The sequence below is a fragment of the Pristiophorus japonicus genome, chromosome 18, assembly GCF_044704955.1.
Source record: "Pristiophorus japonicus isolate sPriJap1 chromosome 18, sPriJap1.hap1, whole genome shotgun sequence".
Taxonomy (NCBI): domain Eukaryota; kingdom Metazoa; phylum Chordata; class Chondrichthyes; family Pristiophoridae; genus Pristiophorus; species Pristiophorus japonicus.
Genome location: NC_091994.1, coordinates 9,077,298 through 9,099,483, shown reverse-complemented (window position 1 = coordinate 9,099,483; position 22,186 = coordinate 9,077,298). Strand labels below are relative to the sequence as shown.

At 45.0% G+C, this 22,186-nt stretch overlaps 2 protein-coding genes across 4 annotated transcripts in view; one reads left to right on the top strand and one right to left on the bottom strand.

Moving 5' to 3' along the window:
- LOC139228542 (thimet oligopeptidase-like) overlaps positions 1–8,030 on the bottom strand; it is a 54,973-nt gene extending 46,943 nt beyond the window's left edge. The window contains exons 1-2 of the mRNA XM_070859636.1: positions 7,635–8,030; positions 2,579–2,727 (exon numbers count right to left, since the gene is read on the bottom strand). Coding sequence (XP_070715737.1) covers positions 2,579–2,727; positions 7,635–7,863 — 378 coding nt within the window. The 5' untranslated portion in view covers positions 7,864–8,030. The remainder of the gene's footprint in view (positions 1–2,578; positions 2,728–7,634) is intronic.
- Positions 8,031–12,189: 4,159 nt separating this feature from the next.
- LOC139228541 (small glutamine-rich tetratricopeptide repeat-containing protein alpha-like) overlaps positions 12,190–22,186 on the top strand; it is a 41,145-nt gene continuing 31,148 nt past the window's right edge. For 2 of the 3 annotated variants that reach the window (XM_070859634.1, XM_070859632.1), the window contains exon 1: positions 12,190–12,273. The gene's annotated coding sequence lies outside the window, so the exon portion shown is untranslated. Of the gene's footprint in view, positions 12,274–12,346; positions 12,368–22,186 lie in introns of those variants that run through there. The other variant, XM_070859633.1, reaches the window with a different exon arrangement.

Sequence of the window (22,186 nt, the reverse complement as noted above, 5' to 3'; positions counted from 1 at the left end):
GAAACGATTAATAGTTACTTTATAATCGCCGCAATCCTGACCGTGCCATCACTTTTGAGTACTGGAACAATCAGGCTGGCCCCTCGCTGAATTCCACTGGGGAGATGATGCCCTCGCGTTGCAGCCTGTCCAGCTCAATTTCCACTCTCTCCTTCATCATGTGAGGTACCGCTCGCGCCTTGTGGTGAATGGGTCGTGCCTCTTCGCTCTGGAAAAGTTTCCAATGCCTGGCTCAAAAAGGGAAGGAAATTTGTTAAGAACCTGGGTACATGAGGCCTCATCGACATGTTAATAGCGCTCGGATGTCATCTCAGTTCCAGCGGATTTTGCCCAGCCAGCTCCTTTCAAGCAGTGTGGGACCATCGCCCGGGACAATCCAGAGTGGCAGTTTGTGCACCGTGCCCTCGTAGGTGACCTTGACCATGGCGCTGCCAGGACAGTGATAAGCTCTTTGGTGTACATTCTCAGTTTCATGTGGATGGGGCTCAGGGCTGGTCTGAGTGCCTTGTTGCACCACAGTCTCTCAAGCATCTTTTTACTCATGATGGATTGGCTAGCGCCAGTGTCTAGTTCCATGGCTAGGGTAAGCCATTCAATTTTACATTTAACATTATAGGTGGACATTTTGTCGAAAATGTGTGCATCCCGTGTACTTCAGCATCTGCCTCCTCTCCCTGAGGCTCGGAATTGCTTTGATCCACCATGGACCGATCGTCCTCTGTCACGTGGTGGTTAGCAGGTTTTGCAGAGCTTGCAGCTCGTCTGCAAGCTCGTTGAAGGTGCCCCATTGTTCCACAGCTCTTGCAAACATACCCTTTGAAGCGGCATGAATAGGCTGAATGGAAGCCTCCACAACACCAGCAAGGTGTGAATTGCCTTGCATTCATCCTTTCTTGCAGACTCAGTCATCTGGGTCACCTGAGGCCTGCTGGCAGTTGTAGACTCGTGGTTTCTGCCCTGTACACTTCTGCTCGCAAACACAGTTCCGGTTAATTTATGAACATTGCTCGCACTTGTGTGCTGAGAGATTTGTTTGGTGTTATCACTGGTGGACATAAACGCCTGTACAATCGCAATGGTCTTACTGAGGGTCGGTGTCTCTACAGTCAAAAGTTTTCGTAGGATGGTCTCGTGGCCAATGCCCAATACAAAAAAGTCTCTGAGCATTTGCTCCAGGTAGCCATCAAACTCACATTGTCCTGCAAGTCGCCTTAGCTCGGCGACGTAGCTCGCCACTTCCTGACTTTCAGATCACTGGTACGTATAGAACCGATACCTCGCCATCAGCACGCTCTCCCTCGGGTTAAGATGCTCCCGAACCAGTGTACATAGCTGCTCATACGACTTATCTGTGGATTTCACCGGAGCCAGAAGATTCTTCATGAGGCTGTAGGTCGGTGCCCCGCAGACCGTGAGGAGGACGGTTCTCCTTTTTGCAGCGCTTCCTTCTCCGCCCAGCTCATTGGCTACAAAGTACTGGTCTAGCCGTTCGACATAGGTTTCCCAGTCCTCACCCTCCGAGAACTTCTCCAGGATGGCCACAGTTTGCTGCACCTTTGCTTTGGATTCGTGTACTCGTCGCCAGTTGTTGCGTTCCTAACACAGATGAGACTGCACACAGGGAGGTTAAAGTAACAGTGACCTCAGTCTTTATTAAGACACTCCAGAGTGAGTAATAGGCCTTAGGGGCCGGCTTATATACAGTGCTCCCAAGGGATACTGGGATCCCTTGGGACTTCAGGGGATGCGCTCCCTGGTGGCGGAACATGGGAGTGCATGCTTTACAGATACATAACAAAAACTGTACACACTATTCAAGGTGTGGCCTCACCGAGGCCCTGTGCAACTGTAGTAAGACCTCCCTGCTGCTATACTCAAATCCTCTTGCTATGAAGGCCAAGATGCCATTTGCTTTCTTCACCGCCTGCTGGACCTGCATGCCAACTTTTAATGACTGATGTACCATGACACCCAGGATTGTCGTAAAAACCCATCGGGTTCACTACTGCCCTTTAGGGAAGAAAATCTGCCGTCCTTATCCAGTCTGGCCAATATCTGACTCCAGGCAAATGTGGTTGACGCTCAACTGCCCTCTGAAATGGCCTAGCAAGCCACTCAATTGTATCAAACCACTAGGAAAACTTTCACCTCACAGACTACAGCGGTTCAAGGCGGCGGCTCACCACCACCTTCTCAAGGGCAATTAGGGATGGGCAATAAATGTCGGCCTTGCCATTGACGCCCACATCCCATGAATGAATTTTTTTTAAAACGGCTCATAATTCTTGCCCCCACTCCAAAAAATCTCTCACCTCTTCTCCCAAAGGGGCTGATTTTTGCTGAGAGGGAGATTTTGCTGAAAGTGTCACAGATGAGCGGGCACTTTGATTATCTATTCTTTTCTCCTTAGCCTGAGGAGCTGAGGTCAATTACAGCAGCGCATTTGCAAGAATGCTCTGCCCGTAATTTTTACACTACTATTCTAAAACTGTCAGAAGGAATCCTGAAAAATAAAAGTGGCCTCAACAATGCTAATGCTTGCCACACCAGCTCCTCATCAGCTGGTGTCAATTCTCACCTGAAGAGCGACAATCCTCTGGTAAACGTCTTCTCTCATGCTCATCTCCACGTCAAATTCCGACAGCTGTTTGTCCGCCTCAGTGCTTGCAGCCCGAACTTCTTTGCAAGAAGAAACATGCTGGGGGAAGTCTAGAATATTCCGTTGTACTGAAATATCAAACAACAGAGTCTCAGCTTCTGAAACAAAGTGTTCAGCGGATCAATCTTACCATACTAGAGAGGGGGTGTAGGAGCAGGTCCAGTTTAATAAGGATGGTACAGCACATTAGGATAAACACTTTTACTTTCCCCATCTCCTATATTTCAAAACTTCTGCTTCTCACTTGAAGGAACTGATGCATACTGGGGTTATAGTCCATGGACACTGAAGGGTATCCCAATGTAACCTGACCTTGTCCTCACCCGATTCTGCATTTGCACACATTCCAACATGGCTGACTGGATAGCAACTGGTGCTGCATTTCTTGAAAATTGTGCGTTCAAGTCCCACTCCAGACACTTGAGCACAGAAATCTAGGCTGGCGCTCCAGTACAGTACTGGACTGTCAAAGGTGCCGTCTTTTGGATGAGACATTAAACTGAGGCCCCTTTTGCCCTCTCAGGTGGACCTAAAAGATCCCACGGCCATTATTTCGAAGAAGAACAGGGGAGTTATCCCTGGTGTCCTGGCCAATATTTATCCCTCAGCCAACATTACTGAAACATTATCTGGTCATTATCAAATTGCTATTTGAGAGAGCTTGCTGTGCGCAAATTGGCTGCCACGTTTCCTACATTACAACAGTGACTACATTTCAAAAAGCACTTCATTGGATGTAAAGCGCCTTGGGACATCCGGTGGTCGTGAAAGTTGCAATATACATGCAAGTCTTTCGTTTTCTTTTAAAATAAAATCATCACAATGTGTTTCCTTTAAAATGAGGATAAAACATTGAAAAGAATTTTATGCTGGAAGAATTAGTATTTCAATTTACGATATCTGTGTTATTAATAGTTGAAACTTGATTTTTGTTAAAGTAAGGTAATGAACTGTTCCATTAATGGGCACAATGTATTTAGTTGACTGGACAGTTCATAACTTTGGTGTGTGACTTCTGGGTTCTACTATACATTGTGAAAACTGACATAACCTCAGAATTATTAGTGCAACAAAGCCATGGAGAGAGCAAGGTAAAGCCTCCAGTCAGCAGCTCTCCCCACACAAAACTGCTGAATGTTTGGACTATTGCTTACATCTGCTTACAAAGGTTTTTCCACAATACGTACCGCTCTGACCAGCGCTTTCTAGATACAATGTCGGTCAGTTTGAAGAGCTCACCAGATCATTTTTTTTTATGCTTCAATGTCAGTTCAGACTAAAAGTGTAACAATTGTGCCCCGCCCCCTGCCCCCTGCCCCCCACAACCCACCCACTCAATTCTAAATAACCTTATTTTAGAAATTTGCAGCAGAGTAGAATTTTCCTATTCACAATGTGTGCGGATCGGTGTTTACAATTAGAACGTTATAGATACAAGCTGAAAATAAAAGGGAATAATCATAATCAACTGACATTTGATGCACTGAACAAAAATACCAAGTAGTCCAAGTGGTGTCAGTGGCCAACGGTTGAATATATTTAGCCGCCATCTTTCCCCTCTTCACCTCTGTGACTTACGCTGGTGTTCGATTCCATGGTTGTTGGCCACCTTCTGGTACGCCAATCTTTATGTACAAGTCTCTACAATGAACTGCCAACATAAAAGATATCAGGTGTGCACAGACCCATCCACCACTGAGACACAGGAGACACTGAGTTCAGTGTAGCTTGTAATTAATACAACGTTGCCACATTGTTATTTCTAAATCATTCCTCAAGGAATTTCCTGTACTGTATTCCAGCTGCTATTTATGTCTATATGAGCAAGGATAATCCAATAGCTCATGAGTGAAAATCATAAGTGAGTTATTAGGTCATCTTCCCAGCTCGAAATATAGACAACGTTTCAGTTTTGTAGGAAGCATTTTTGTTATTAAATTGCACACGTGGAAGAAAGCCATTATTACACAATAAATGTGAAGAGCTACTAATTTTCACCCATTCCTCAAGCCATTTAGGACCGAGATGAGAAGAAACTTCTTCACTCAGAGAATTGTAAACCTGTGGAATTCTCTACCACAGAAAGTTGTTGAGGCCAGTTCGTTAGATATATTCAAAAGGGAGTTAGATGTGGCCCTTACGGCTAAAGGGATCAAGGGGTATGGAGAGAAAGCAGAAATGGGGTACTGAAGTTGCATGATCAGCCACGATCATATTGAATGGTGGTGCAGGCTCGAAGGGCCAAATGGCCTACTCCTGCACCTATTTTCTATGTTTCTAAATGATTTCTAAGTGGGTTTTATTATTTTCCCCTCTAGATTTCATCTCTTGTTATCTGCAGGCGGGATACAGTTCCAGCAGCCGCAGCTATCTTACAGTCTAGACGGCAAGTGCCGGCAAGCTATTCAACCATAGGAACTATCACAGCAAGCCCCATTCTGTCCACGCCAGAGGTCCACTTCTCAGCAGAAGTCTCTGTGTTGTGATCAGGAGCTGGAAACTTGCCTGATTTTCTGCCCCATTCCTGCTCCAGAGGACAGAGGATAACAGTTCAGTACAAGGGGTAAGGATAAACGATACGATAGTCAGCCTAACATCGGTGGTGGGGCAAGTCCTGGAGACCATAATCCAGGAAAAATGTAACTGTCACTTGGGGTAATAAATGACAGCCGACACGGATATGTAAAATGCAAATCGTGCCTGACAAACTTGATTTGAGTTCTTCAGTGAAGTAATGGAGAAGGTTGACGAGGGTATTGCAGTTAATATTGTGCATATGGACTTTCAAAAGGTGTTCGATAAAGTGCCACATAATAGACTTGTTAGCAAAATTAAAGCCCGTGGAATTAAAGGGGCAGTGGCAGTAGGGAGATGAAACTGCCCAAGTGATAGAAAGCAGAAAAGAGTGGTGCACAGTTGTTTTTCAGACTAAAAGGAAGTATGCAGTGGTGTTCCCCAGGGATTGGTATTAGGGTCACAGCTATTTTTGATATAATAAAGACCATGACTTGGGTATAGCAGGCATCATTTCAATGTTTGCAGATGGCACAAAACTGGGATGTAATAAACAGTGAGAAAGTTAGTGGCAGACTTCAGGTGGACAGGTGAAGTGGCAGACACATGGCAGATGAAATTTAATGGTGAAAAGTGTGATGTGATGTATGTTGGAAGGATGATAGGCAATATAAATAAAATGCCACATTTTTAAAGGGGTGCAAGAACAGAGAGATCTGGGAATTCACATACACAAATCTTTGATGGTGGCAGGGCAAGTGGATAAAAAAGCATATGTGATCCTGGGCTTTCTAAATAGAGGCAAAGAGTACAAAACTAAGGAGTTATGCTAAACCTTTATAAATCACTGGAGTATAGTGATTAATTCCGGGCACCACACCAGGAAATGGGAAGATCTGGGAAAAGGTGCAGAGGCAATTTACTATAATGGTACTAGGGATGAGGGACTTCAGAATAGAGAAACTGGGATTGTTCTCCTTAGAGAAGAGATTCAGGGGAAATTTAACAGGGGTGTTCAAAATTATGAAGGGTTTTGATAGGGTGAAATTATTTCCACTGGCAGTAAAGTTACCAGAAGACACTGCTTTAAAATAATTGGCAAAAGAGCCAGGGGAAGATGAGGAGAATTCTTTTTGATACAGCGAGTTGTTATGATCTAGAACGCGCTGCCTGAAAGGGCGGTGAAAGCAGATTCAATAGTAAATTTCAGAAGGGAATTGGATATATACTTGAAAAAGAAAATAAATGCAGGGCTATGGGGAAAGAGCAAGGGATTGGAGAGCTCTTTCAAAGAGCCGGCACAGGCATGATGGGCCAAACGGCCTCCTTCTGTGTTGTGTGATTCTATGCACTGTAACACTCCAACTGGTGTCCCAGTGAAATCAGCTAACTCAGCAGGAAATCTTTCTTTTTGTTAATGGAATTTGATATCATTTTATGCGATGTATCAGTCATGGTTGACATCATTTCCAAACTGACAATGATCAGTCGTTTGAGATTTTGTTCAGGCTAAAGTACAAATTAGGTATAAGAAGATTAAAAAATGAAATTAGCATTACAGTACTAAGTTTTATTAATAAGTGAAAGTAGTTTCTCAGTACAACCTTGTTAAAGCTTTAATTATAATTTAGAGTCCTTAGATGCTGTTTACCAAAGCGCACACTTGGATGCTCATGGGAGTTCGGTGTTACCACGTAACCTGGAAAAAACTTTGAAGATCTCGCCATCAGCTTCTTAGAACTGATGCTTACAGCACAGAAATAGGCCATTCAGCCCACCATGTTCCTACTGGCTCTTCAATAGAACAATCTAAAAGTAATCCCATTAGTCTGTTCTCTTTCCCCACATCTTCCTCAGGTTCAAATATTCATAGAATAATACAGTACAAGAGGCGAGCATTCGACCCATCATGTCTTTGAAATTAGTCACAATCCCTGCTCTTTCCCCATAGCCCTGCAATTTTGTGTTCTTCTTAAAGTATTTATCCAATTCCCTTTTGAAAGTTATTTTCTTTGTCTTATAACGCTCCTGTGAAGTGCCCTGGGACATTTTACGGCGTTAAAGCCGCTATATAAATACAAGTTGTTGTTGAATCTGCTTCCACCACCTTTTCAGGTCAGTGCATTCCAGATCACAACTCGCTGTGTAAATATCGATCCAATGCACACCTTTAAAAATGCAGCACAGGCCTTAATAAAAAAAAATTAGCAAGTCCAAAATTGCTAATCAAAGCCCTTTTTAAATCCAAAATTGTCAATCAAAGCCTCTTTTAAATCCAAAATTGTCAATCAAAGCCCATTTTAAAACCAAAATTGACGCTCAAAGCCCCTTTTAAATCCAAAATTGTCACTCAAAGCTGCTTTTTAAGGGATTTACCACACAATTAATTAATGAATTGCGTGGGCTTCCTCTCTCCACCCTCCCCCACACCTACCCAATCAATGCACGCTCCCGGCCTTACCCGTGTATTCCACCTCGATGTCCGCCAGCTCCTTCAGCGTGTTCTCGTACTTGACCTGGGCCAGGTCGAGCGAGCCGACGCGGTTGTACACCTGCTTTGTTCGCTGGATCAGGGCCCGGGCCTCCTCCTCGATTTGCTGCTTGCCGAGGTTCCAGCGCAGGCGGTTCGGGCCCGCGGCCTGTCCCCTGCTGCCGGTGCTGCCGATCAGCGACTCGCCGGTGGGAGACATGGTGACTCGACGAGAAAAAGGAAGTAATTCGATCTTTATTTGTGGGCGCGCCGAGCCGATGGCGGGAGGTGTCGAGCAGTCGGTCGGTGGTGAAGCCGCCGCCTGTCACGCCGGCAAAAACCCACGATTCAAACTCAGCCCTTCGGCCAACTGTCACCCGCCTAGCTCCGCCTCCCACCCACCCTCATTGGCTGGCTTTACAAACATAGAAAATAGGTGCAGGAGCAGGCCACTCAGCCCTTCGAGCCTGCACCACCCATTCAATATGATCATGGCCGATCATTTTTGCAACCCCATTCCTGCTTTCTCTCCATAACCCTTTCGCAGTAAGGGCCATATCTAACTCCCTTTTGAATATGTCTAACGAACTGGCCGCAACAACTTTCTGTGGTGGAGAATTCCACAGGTTCACCACTCTCTGGGTGAAGAAGTTTCTCCTCATCTCGGCCCTAAATGGCTTACCCCTTCTCCTTAGACGGTGACCCCTGTTTCTGGACTTCCCCAACATCGGGAGCATTCTTCCTGCATCCGACCTGCCCAATCCCGTCAGAATGTTATATGTTTCTATGAGATCCCCTCTCGTTCTTCTAAATTCCAGTGAATATAAGCCTAGTCGATCCAGTCTTTCTTCATATGTCAGTCCTGCCATCCCGGGAATCAGTCTGGTGAACCTTTGCTGCACTCTCTCTATAGCAATAATGTCCTTCCTCAGATTAGGAGACCAAAACTGTACACAATATTCAAGGTGTGACCTCACCAAGGCCCTGTACAACTGCAGTAAGACCTCTCTGCACCAATACTCAAATCCTCTCGCTATGAAGGCCAACATGCCATTTGACTTCTTCACCGCCTGCTGTACCTGCATGCCAACTTTCAATGACTGATGTACCATGACATCCACGCCTCTCATCATCATCATAGGACCATGTACAGTAGCCCCCTCAAGTCGCTGGAGAAATACCCCCAACGATGTTTGCGCAAGATCCTGAAAATCCCCTGGGAGGACAGACGCACCAACATTGGCGTCCTCGACCAGGCCAACATCCCCAGCATCGATGCACTAACCACGTGTGATCAGCTCCGCTGGGCGGGCCATATTGTCCGCATGCCCGATACGAGACTCCCAAAGCAAGCGCTCTACTTGGAACTCCTTCACGGCAAACAAGCCAAAGATGGGCAGCGGAAACATTACAAAGACATCCTCAAAGACTCCCTGATAAAGTGCGACTTCACTACTGACACCTGGGAGTCCCTGGCCAAAGACCGCCCTAAGTGGAGGAAGTGCATCCGGGATAGCGCTAAGCACCTCGAGTCTCGTCGTAGAGAGCATACAGAAATCAAGCGCAGGCAGCAGAAAGAGCGTGCGGCAAACCAGTCCCACCCACTCCTTCCCTCAACGCCTATCTGTCCCACCTGTGACAAAGACTCTGGTTCTCGTATTGGACTGTTCAGCCGCCTATGATGATGAGGCAGTCCTTCGGAATCGAGGAAGGCTTGCTTCCACTCTAAAAATGAGTCCTTAGGTGGCTGAACCGTCCAATACGAGAACCACCATCATCATAGGCAGTCCCTCAAAGTGAGGATGACTTGCTTCCATGCCAAAAAGGGATGAGTTCACAGGTGTTTCAATATTCCAGATCCCAAACTAATATTCCAGATCCCGAACTACATCTTGAAGGATGGAAGATGCCTGTGGATGGATTTTTATTTTAACGTGTGGTGGCCGTTGCACACCAGCCACCACACCTGCTTGACAGAGCTAGGTCTTAGTCCAGTGGCAAGGGTTAACCAAGACGACTGGAGACCAGCTCTGCTGCACGGACCTCGTGCGCACACACATATTGCAGTGTGGGCTGGCCCGTGCTGCCCCTGGGCCCTCGCCTCTTCTGAGCCCCAAACTCACGCCACTCCTGGGCCCCGGTCACTTCCATCTACAAACTCTTGCCGCTCCTTCACCCCTCCTGCTGTACCTGCCTGCACTGAAATCAGTGACCTGGCTTTGCAGCCGTCGCCCTCCTCCAGCACACGCTGCTCCCTCCAATGGCCCCGGCCTGCTGATGGTCTTGCAGGCCGGGACCGCGCCAATTTCTGGCACACAGCAAACTCCCACAGTCTCTGTCACAGAAGGGACAGATAGTCGTTGAGGGAAAGGGTGGGTGAGACTGGTTTGCCGCACGCTCTTTACGCTGCATGCGCTTGATTTCTGCATGCTCTCGGCGACGAGACTTGAGGAGTTCAGCGCCTTCCCAGATGCACTTCCTCCACTTAGGGCGGTCTTTGGCCAAGGACTCCCAGGTGTCATTGGGGATGTTGCACTTTATCAGGGAGGCTTTGAGGATGTCCTTGTAACATTTCCTGTGCCCACCTTTGGCTCATTTGCCGTGAAGGAGTTCCGAGTAGAGCACTTGCTTTGGGAGTCTCGTGTCTGGCGTGCGAACAATGTGGCCTGCCCAGTGGAACTGATCAAGCGTGGTCAGTGCTTCAATGCTGGGGTTGTTGGCCTGGTCGCGGACGTTGGTGCGTCTATCCTCCCAGGGGATTTGCAGGATCTTGCGGAGACATCATTGATGGTATTTCTCCAGTGACTTGAGGTGTCTACTGTACATGGTCCATGTCTCTGAGTCATACAGGAGTGTGGGTATTACTACGGCCCGATAAACCATGAGCTTGGTGGCAGATTTGAGGGCCTGGTCTTCAAACACTCTTTTCCGCGCCTCTACCTTTCTGTCATCTCCATTGGTCCGTTCTACTGTCAATCATTCCCTCCCAAAGAGGCGGGATAGCTGACAGCCCGACAGTAATTGACAGCAACCTGGCCCACCTTTGTGTCTTGTCCATTGGATGGAACTATGACGTTACTCATCGCCCATTCGTTAATCCGGATGTCAATCATAATATCCCCACCCCCCCCTTGCAGGTGGAAGAGGGAGGAGAAAAACTTCAACTCTTTTGACAACCGAGAGTCCCGCCTCCCTCTCATCCTCATTGGTTAACTTTATGCATGCCTGTACCTTTCTGTTATTTCCATTGGTCAGGTTTACTGTCAATCATCCGCTCAGTTGACAGCACTTTCAACTCCGAGCCATAAAAACATAATAAATAGCAACAGGAGAGGGCCATTCAGCCCCTCGAGCCTGCTCCACCATTCAATAAGATCGTGGCTGATCATCCACCTCAACTCCACCTTTCCTGCCCAATCCCCATATCCTTTGATTCCCTTAGTATCCAAAAATCTATCAATCTCTGTTTCGAATAGACTCAAAGATTGAGCCTCCACAGCCTTTTGGGGTAGAGAATTCCAAAGATTCACCAACCTCTGAGTGAAGAAATTTCTCCTCATCTCCGCCTTAATGGCATATTCTGAGACTGTGACCCCTGGTTCTAGACTTCCCAGTCTAGGGGAAACATCCTCCCTGAATCTACCCTGTCAAGTCCTGTACGAATTTTGTATGTTCCAATGGGATCACCTCATCCTTCTAAAGTGCCACTCCAGCAAATTGAGCACAAAAATCTAGACTGGCAGTCCAGCGCAGTACTGTGGGAGGTGTCGTCTTTTGGATGAAACGTTAAACCACAGTCTGGTCTCTCAGGTGGATGTAAAAAATCCCATGACACTATTCAAAGAGCAGGGCAGCTGTCCCCAGTGTCCTGGCCAATATTTATCGCTCAATCAACATCCCTAAAACAGCTTATCTAGTCATTATCACATTGCCGTTTCTGGAGCTTGCGGTGCACAAATTAGCTGCCGCATTTCCTACATTACAACACTGACATTTCAAAAGTACTTTATTGGCTGTAAAGCGTTCTGGGACGTACTGAGGTGGTAAAAGGCACATTATAAATGCAAGTATTTTATTAAAGCGACCACACGAAGAACAATAAAAACATAAAATGCTGCAAATCTCAGTCGGTAAAACAGCACCTGTGGAGAGAATGGGAATTAACATTGCAGGTCTGTGACCCTTCCTCAGAACTGGAAAAGTTTGAGATGTAACAGATTCTTAAGGAAATGCAGGGGCAGTGAAAGAGGGAGGGGAGGAAAGAACACAAGGGAAGGTCTGCAATAGGGTGGAAGGCAGGAGAGATTTAAAAGACAAAAGGGTCGAGGACACGTGGAGCACAAGTTCAGGGAAGTCGTGCTCCTTTGCCGGAGTATGCGCAGAACGCTGCGCTGCGGCTGAAGGCCAGGCGTGGAAACGGCGCGTGCGCGTGGGGGAGCGGGCGACGTGGAAACGGCGCATGCGCGTGGGGGAGCGGGCGACGTAGAAACGGCGCATGCGCGTGGGGGAGCGGGCGACGTGGAAACGGCGCATGCGCGCGGAGAGCGGGACGTGCCCCCTGACGGCGCCTGCGCAGAGAGGTGCCGAATCGGTGGAGGAGGGCGTTCGTGTTTCAGTCTGTCAGAAAACGGTGAGTTTCTCAACATGGGGGGCGTGAGGAAATGGGTCTGTGACCCCACCCCGGCTACGGTTTGACTACAGTATTGCGGTTTAGGTCCCGGGAGGTGGGTTATTCTGAAGGCTCTGTCGGTGTGTGGGTGAAGAGGCGCTCAGGGGCAGTAGGCCCGGGCTGGAATGTTCTGTCCTTGTGTTGCTGGGTCTTGGGTTACCTGTGTGTGTCTGAACGTTTCCAGCGCTGGTAGCTGACACATTCCTCGCTGAGACCATTGCACAGTTGTTTTTCTGTTGCACTGACAGGCCTCCAAGAGTAGGAGGAGGGATAGAATGGGGGTGGATTTGGTGATAATTCAATAGGGTGCATTGGTACTAATAATGGCATAAGGAGATTTCATTCAATAAGCTATGAGATCCTGTCATATTTGGTTGCTGGCTTATTATGCCCAGAGCAGACATGTAATGTAACTGGGTTGTCTTATGAATAAAGGGTGATCAGGTTGGGCCTATTGGTGTCGAGAAGAATGAGAGGTGATCTTATTGAAACGTATAAGATTCTGGGGGGGCTTGACAGGGTAGATGCAGAGAGGATGTTTCTCCTGGGGGAATCTAGAACTAGGGGGGCATAGTTTCAGGATGAATTTCTTCTTCTGAGGGTTGTGAATCTTTGAAATTCTCTACCCCAGAGAGCTGTGGAGGCTGAATATATTTGAACATATTTAAGGTGCTAGATTTTTGAACGATGAGGGAGTTGAGGGTTATGGGGATTGTGCAGGGAAGTGGAGTTGAGGCCAAGATCAGATCAGCCATGATCTTATTGAATGGTGGAACAGGCTCAAGGGGCTAAATATCCTACTTTTCTTATGTTCTTATGTAACCTGTAGGGCATAGACAGAGTAGATAGAGCAAAACTGTTCCCATTGGCAGAAGGGTCGAGAACTGGAGAACGCAGATTTAAGGGGATTAGCAGAAGAACCACGAGTGGTTAGGATCTGGAATGCACTGCCTGAAAGGGTGGTGGAGGCAGATTCAATCATGGCTTTCAAAACTGAATTGGATAAGTACCCGAAGGAGAAAAAAAATTGCAGTGTTATGGGGGAAAGGGTGGGGGAGTGCGACGAGCTGAAGTGCTCTTGTCGAGAGCTGGCACAGGCTTGACGAGCCAAATGGCGGCCTCCTGTGCTGTAACCATTCTATGAACCACCAGTACTTCAGCATGAAATGTTCCCTTCATGCACAATCCAACTTTGAAAGGACTGAATTTAGAATTGTGCTGCTGGGCCTTTGTAGTTCAAGTGGGCGAGGTATGAACATTTTGCAAGCCCACTTACTGACAGCACTGCATTTTTAGTTAATTGGCATGTTGAAAGTGAGTGTGTGTGTTGGGGGTATACTCTCTGCTTTCTCTAAACCAGTATAACGTTTCCACAATCAATTGCATTTTAAAAAAAGTAACATTGTGCCTTTCCTTTAAACAAACTTGGTAGAGTTTGAAATAATAAATATTCCTTTCTGCATCCGTACAGATTTTTAAAAAAAAAATGTACTTTGTGCAAATCTATTCTATATGCTGATTTGTTTTTTTTGTTACTTTTGACTTTTTACTGTTTTAGGATTTTTCTTTTTTATTCTCTCTTTTGCAAACCCTTTTGTTTGCTTTATTTCACAAATGGATGTTTCTCCCTTTTCGGATGCCTAATGTCTCTTTGCCACGTTTGTTTCCTGGGTCTCTCTGTCCTTTAAAAATGCCACCAGGCTTCTATTCTTGCAGTTTGCTCATTAGCCTTACAGAGAGACAGAGCTGACTCATCTCTTCCTCATTTCCCCATTCTTTCCAACCCCAATTGAAATAAAGCTATTCTATCACTAATCGGGGAAGTGACTGGTGTTTACACTGTAGTGAGGAAGGGCTAACCCTGTCTCCCAGTATAGTTACCTGATTTTCACTCCAGGAACAAGTGAAAAAAGTGGGAGGTGGACAAGGAAAAGTGGAATCCCTGTACTTCAAGCTGCTTTATGATCTAGATGCAAGGTGTGATGTTTTTGGCTTATTTTATAACTCAACGGATGCATGGCATTTGGTAGCTCTACTCACATCCCACTCAAGCAGTCTGTAGCTGCTATAATATTTCAAGCTTTATTTTTATTTGTACATTTGCATAATTTATTTATGAAACCTAATTAAGCTTTTCTCTGATTTTAAAATGGTCCAAACTGCAATTATTTCGAATGAGGCATTTTACTGTTTGACTTTGGGGGTTGTTTGAAGCATAGAGTACTGTATAGCGTTATTGATAAGCAATGTAAAATGTCAAATTAGTGACCTTTGATGTGTTTATCCTTTGTGATATCAAACCTATTAAGCTGTTAAAAAAACACTTCACCAAACATTTAAAAATTGCTGGGCACTTCTGAGATGAAATTGGAAAACACATTGCAGTTTGAAAAGTTCCCTGACCAAGCAACAATTAAACTTAAGTGGGGTTAGCACTCTCGCCTTTGAGTCAGAAGGTTGAGAGTTCAAATCCCACTTGAGAGACTTGAGCACAAAAATCTAGGCTTACACTCCAGTGCAGTGCTGAGGGTGTGCTGCACTGTCAGAGGTGCTGTCTTTCGGATGAGACGTTAAGCCCTGTCTGCCGTTAGGTGGACATAAAAGATCCCATGGCACTATTCAAAGAAGAGCAGGGTAGTTCTCTCCAGTGCCCTGGCCAAAATTTATCCCTCAATCAACATCACTAAAACAAATTTTTTATCACATTGCTGTTTGTGGGAGCTTGCTGTGTTTCTTGCATTACAACAGTGACTACACTTCAAAAAGTACCTCATTGGCTGTAAAGCACTTTGGAATGTCCGGTGATCATGAAAGGTGCGCTATAAATGCAAGTTTTAATTTTTATTGCCAGTCTAAATTAGTTGATCCTAGCTCGAGTAGGACTGCTCCAATTCGTTCTGAGCTGCTGGGCCTTTGTAGTTCAAGTGGGCGAGGTATGAACATTTTGCAAGCCCACTTACTGACAGCACTGCATTTTTAGTTAATTGGCATGTTGAAAGTGAGTGTGTGTGTTGTGGGTATACTCTCTGTTATTTGGCTTGTAGAGAAACTGCATCATCCCTCTCCCCATGAATAACGGACAATACTTCAGTGGAGGCTGATGGAACTGATAACAGAAAATACTAGAAATAAATAGCACATCAGTCAACATCTGTGAAGAGAAAAGACAGGTTATAATGTTTTGTATGTGTACCCTTCACCAGTCAGGGCAGATCTCACGGTTTACTCTATCTTGCTTAGAACCATTGGGTCTTGTAGTGGATGCCTACATATATATAAAACTGTAGCAGGGAAAAGTATTATTGTAAAGAAGCTGTCGTCTGCTTCAAGCTTTAATGGCAATCAGTGGATTTTTTTTTAGGGCAAAGTTATTTTAAAATCAGGCTACCTCAATCTTTCTTTTGTTTGATGTGCCAGATTCAGAACAGACATTTAATTATTTTTAATCCTGGTGGAGAAGTGAGTTAAATAATTCTGTGTTCTACTGACATTTGTATATCAGCCAAACTTTGCACTTGCTATTCAATTCAGGAGAAATGTTGGACTCTCTACCACAAAGTGCAGTTGAGGTGGATAACATAGATGCATTTAAGGAGAAGCTTGATAACCACATGCGGGAGAAAGGAATTATAAGGAATATGCTGATAGGGTTCGATGAAGAGGGGTAGGAGGAAACTCATGAAAGTTGGCAGGCGGTGAAGAAGGCAAATGGCATGTTGGCCTTCATAGCAAGAGGATTTAAGTATCGGAGCAGGAAGGTCTTACTGCAGTTGTACAGGGCCTTGGTGAGGCCACATCTTGAATATTGTGTACAGTTTTGGTCTCCTAATCTGAGGAGGGACATTCTTGCTATTGAGGGAGTGCAGCGAAGGTTCACCAGACTGATTCCTGGGATGACAGGACTGACATATGAACGACTGGATCGACTAGGCTTATATTCACTGGAATTTAGAAGAATGAGAGGGATCTCATAGAAACATATAACATTCTGACGGGATTGGACAGGTTAGATGCAGGAAGAATGTTCCCGATGTTGGGGAAGTCCAGAACCAGGGGTCACAGTCTAAAGGGTAAGGGGTAAGCCATTTAGGATCGAGATGAGGAGAAACTTCTTCACCCAGAGAGTGGTGAACCTGTGGAATTCTCTACCACAGAAAGTTGTTGAGGCCAGTTCATTAGATATATTCAAAAGGGAGTTAGATGTGACCCTTATGGCTAAAGGGATCAAAGGGTATGGAGAGAAAGCAGGAATGGAGTACTAAAGTTGCAAAAATGATCAGCCATGATCATATTGAATGGTGGTGCAGGCTCGAAGGGCCGAATGGCCTACTCCTGCACTTATTTTCTATGTTTCTATGTGGAGCATAAACCCTTGCATATGAACCAGTGGGGCCGAATGGCCTGTTTCTGTGCTGTACACTCTGTAATCATCTGAACATCTTGGTTTAAATTACTTGCTAGTCTCGCTCTGCAGCATCTAACTATTCTCAAACCTAAAACGTTGACGAGCAGTGTTTGTTTTGTTCTATAAATAGAAAATGCTGGAAATACTAAGCAGGCCAGGCAGCATCTGTGGCGACAGAGGGAGTTGACATTTCACCGGTTAAACGTTAACTCTGTTTCTCTCGCCACAGATGCTGCCTGCCTGCTGAGTATTTCGGGCATTTTCTGTTTATATTTCAGATTTCCAGCATTTGCAGTATTTTGCCTTTTGTACTTGTTTCGTTCGTTGTACTCAGTTCAAAATGCAGGGATATGATGCCCATTACCACAGTAAGTGGATGTTCTGGTAACTAAAAATAATTTTCAAGAATTGCATTGTTCTTTAATCCGTGCTGGTGACAGGAGGGATGAAGCTTTCTTTAGGATAAACGTGTAATGACTGTAAAATATGCACCAAGAGTGGCTTAGCCAGTCATGTGATGTTTACAAGACTCAATAAAACCCCGGTCAGTTGGATCCAGATCAACCACAATGATGTGTGCAATTGTGAGCCTAGTGGATGAACTGGTAATATGTAGTATGATTTAATCTTTGTTAACAAACCAATTAGTTCTTAATAGCAATTGCGATGCTATGAAGCAAAGAACCCATGAAGCAAATACATTACAATGACAGGCTCCATTTGTTGGCAGGTTACGAGTAACATATTGGAAGTCTGATCTCTGGGCAAATGGTCTAGCAAGGAATGAGCCCATGTACAGAAAGATGGGCTGCATTTCCCAATGTACCCAATGGCCTCAAGCTTTCCATTCCTAGAGTAATGTGATATTGATGAATTTGCTGAGAGATCCACATACATTTCCCTGCCAATGTACTTAAAACCCTTCTCCTATGTGCTATCATATGTTAATGTGTTTCCCACCCAGTCACTGGGCTCCCCATAGCTTTCAAGTCATCATTCATCTAGTATAGGACTTGACTGTCTTCTACAAGTAGTTATACATGCATAAGTTTGGATAAAGTTTGTGATGTGTTTTGGAGAAGTTTCCTATGTGGGCATAGTGAAGTGAACACTTACTGCTCTACAATCTGTCTAACAATCACACTCCCACATACTTCTGTGTGACTAAATATAGTGGTTTTGTTTTAGCAGGTTGCTGTTTTAATTTTCATCTATTACTTCTTGTTAGAATTTCAGCACTAACCCGTTCAGAAAATTTTGAATATACAAACCCAGGAGTTGAACTGAGCACGTGACCAAGCATCCGTGTAATTGGCATCACGGAGACATGGCTCCAGGGTGACCAAGGCTGGGAACTCAACATCCAGGGGTATTCAACATTTAGGAAGGATAGACAGAGAGGAAAAGGAGGTGGGGTGGCGTTGCTGGTTAAAGAGGAAATTAAAGCAATAGTAAGGAGGGACATTAGCCTGGATGATGTGGAATCGGTATGGGTGGTATTCCACAGCTCCAAAAGGCAGAAAACGCTAGTGGGAGTTGTGTACAGACCTACAAACAATAGTAGTGAGGTTAGGGACAGCATCAAACAAGAAATAAGGGATGTGTGCAATAAAGGTACAGCAGTTATCATGGGCGACTTTAATCTACATATTGATTGGACTAACCAAACTGATAGCAATGCTGTGGAGGAGGATTTCCTGGAGTGTATTAGGGATGGTTTTCTCGACCAATTATGTCGAGGAACCAACCAGAGAGCTGGCCATCCTCGACTGGGTGATGTGTAATGAGAAGGGACTAATTAGCAATCTTGTTGTGCGAGGCCCCTTGGGGAAGAGTGACCATAATATGGTAGAATTCTTTATTAAGATGGAGAGTGACACAGTTAATTCGGAAACTAGGGTCCTGAACTTAAGGAAAGGTAACTTTGACGGTATGAGGGGTGAATTGGCTAGAATAGACTGGCAAAGGATACTTAAAGGGTTGATGGTGGATAAACAATGGCAAACATTTAAAGATCACATGGATGAACTTCAGCAATTGTATATCCCTGTCTGGAGTAAAAATAAAATGGGCAAGGTGGCTCAACCGTGGCTAACAAGGGAAATTAAGGATCGTGTTAAAATCAAGGAAGAGGCATATAAATTGGCTAGAAGAAGCAACAAACCTGAGGACTGGGAGAAATTTAGAATTCAACAGAGGAGGACTAAGGGTTTAATTAAGGGGGGGAAAATAAGAGTACGAGAGGAAGCTTGCAGGGAACATAAACTGACTGCAAAAGCTTCTATAAATATGTGAAGAGAAAAAGATTAGTGAAGACAAACGTAGGTCCCTTGCAGTCGGATTCAGGTGAATTTATAATGGGGAACAAAGAAATGGCAGACCAATTGAACAAATACTTCGGTTCTGTCTTCACGAAGGAAGACACAAATAACCTTCCGGATGTACTCGGGGACAGAGGGCCTAGTGAGAAGGAGGAACTGAAGGATATCCTTATTAGGCGGGAAATTGTGTTAGGGAAATTGATGGGTTTGAAGGCCGATAAATCCCCGGGGCCTGATAGTCTGCATCCCAGAGTACTTAAGGAAGTGGCCCTAGAAATAGTGGATGCTTTGGTGATCATTTTCCAACAGTCTATCGACTCTGGATCAGTTCCTATGGATTGGAAGGTAGCTAATGTAACACCACTTTTTAAAAAAAGGAGGGAGAGAGAAAACGGGTAATTATAGACTGGTTAGCCTGACATCAGTAGTGGGGAAAATATTGGAATCAATCATTAAGGATGAAATAGCGCATTTGGAAAGCAGTGACAGGATCGGTCCAAGTCAGCATGGATTTATGAAAGGGAAATCATGCTTGATGAATCTTCTGCAATTTTTTGAGGATGTAACTAGCAGAGTGGACAAGGGAGAACCAGTGGATGTGGTGTATTTGGACTTTCAAAAGGCTTTTGACAAGGTCCCGCACAAGAGATTGGTGTGCAAAATCTCTTGTGGGTAATGTACTGATGTGGATAGAGAACTGGTTGGCAGACAGGAAGCAGAGAGTCGGGATAAATGGGTCCTTTTCAGAATGGCAGGCAGTGACTAATGGAGTGCCGCAGGGCTCAGTGCTGGGACCCCAGCTCTTTACAATATACATTTAACGATTTAGATGAAGGAATTGAATGTAATATCTCCAAGTTTGCAAATGACACTAAACTGGGTGGTGGTGTGAGCTGTGAGGAGGACGCTAAGAGGCTGCAGGGTGACTTGGACAGGTTAGGTGAGTGGGCAAACGCATGGCAGATGCAGTATAATGTGGATAAATGTGAGGTTATCCATTTTGGGGGCAAAAACACAAAGGCAGAATATTATCTGAATGGCGGCTGATTAGGAAAAGGGGAGGTGCAACGAGACCTGGGTGTCATGGTTCATCAGTCATTAAAAGTTGGCATGCAGGCACAGCAGGCGGTGAAGAAGGCAAATGGTATGTTGGCCTTCATAGCTAGGGGATTTGAGTGTAAGAGCAGGGAGGTCTTGCTGCAGTTGTACAGGGCCTTGGTGAGGCCTCACCTGGAATATTGTGTTCAGTTTTGGTCTCCTAATCTGAGGAAGGACGTTCTTGCTATTCAGGGAGTGCAGCGAAAGTTCACCAGACTGATTCCAGGGATGGCTGGACTGACATATGAGGAGAGACTGGATCAACTGGGCCTTTATTCACTGGAGTTTAGAAGGATGAGCGGGGATCTCATAGAAACATATAAGATTCTGACTGGACTGGACAGGTTAGATGAGGCAAGAATGTTCCCGATTTTGGGGAAGTCCAGAACCAGGGGACATAGTCTAAGGATAAGGGGTAGGCCATTTAGGACTGAGATGAGGAGAAACTTCTTCACTCAGAGAGTTGTTAACCTGTGGAATTCCCTGCTGCAGAGAGTTGTTGATGCCAGTTCATTGGATATATTCAAGAGGGCCCTTACGGCTAAAGAGATCAAGGGGTATGGAGAGAAAGCAGGAAAGGGGTACTGAGGGAATGATCAGCCATGATCTTATTGAATGGCGGTGCAGGCTCGAAGGGCCGAATGGCCTACTCCTGCACCTATTTTCTATGTTTCTATGTTTGGTATGGGAAGTAACTTTTAAAAAGCCCTTTTTGATTACCTAAAGTATTTTGGAAATAATCTAATAATGCCTTGGGTCCACAGGGCTAAAGTGGAGGCTGAGCCTCCCAATTGATAAGGACAAATAACTGAAAATATTTTCCAATGATAAATGAAACGCCTGCAATGGAAACAACAATTTGCATTTGTGTTGTGTCTTTTAACACCCAAGGCGTGTCACAAAAAGAGATAAGGAAATTGGAACCCAAACCAGGAAACTAAAAAAGCATTGGGTTGGTCTTGAAATAGGAAAGAGTGTTCAGATAAGAATTAGGAACAGGGGTAGGTCATACAGCTCCTCAAACCTGCTTTGCCATTCAATGAGATCATGGCTGATCTTCGACTTCAACTCTACTTTCCTGCACTATCCCCATATCCCTTGATTCCCTTAATATTCAAAAATCTATCCATCTCGGCCTTGAATATACTCAAAGACTTAGCCTCCACAGCCCTTTGTGGCAGAGAAATCCAAAGATTCACAGCCCTCTGGGTGAAGAAATTCCTCCTCATCTCAGGATAAGGGGTCGGTCTTTTAAGTCTGAGACTATGCACCCTAGTTCTAGACTCACCAGCCAAGGGAAAGAATCTCTGTCTATTCTGTCAATCCCCCTCAGCAGAGTAAACCTGGCAGAGCACATTGTTAGTCTTTGATCATAGCATTGAGGGGCAGCTGTTATTCTGGACCACTGTCAGATGAGTTATTTCCATGTTTCACACTGTCCATTGACAGTTCTCCGCTCAGTGTATAGGTACATATATACGTATATGTTTATTACACACCTATACATACATTTACTATTGGGCAGAAAAATATATTAAGAAATTCATTTTGCATATTAAAAATGTAACCCGTCACATTAATTCTACAAAAGTTTAACAAAGTTAACTGACTCGTTTACCAGGTAACTGGGAGGCAATGCAGCTCCATTTCCCTGGGGAAACCTGGTCAGGAATAAGTAGTGTATCAGCAGTTTTTCTTCCGGACCCCTGCAGCCTGCCATGGGTACTGGATTACAACACACGGCTGGTGACTTGATCATTCTGGAGAATATTGTTCTCGAAGCATATGCTCAATATAATCCTGATATAAAAATGTGTTGAAGTTGGTGACACTTTGCTAACGTGTTAAGTCTGGGAAAGAGTGTGTGTGTGTGTGTGTGTGCTTCCTGCAGTTATTTGACTAATCAAGGTATTTTTCAGAGGTAAAATGAAAGGCCATGTATAGAATCACAGCACAGAAGGAAGCCATTTGGCCCATCATGTCTGTGCTGGTTCTTTGACGGAGCCATCCTGTTCGATCCACAATGCGGCTCTTTCCCCATTGTCCTGCA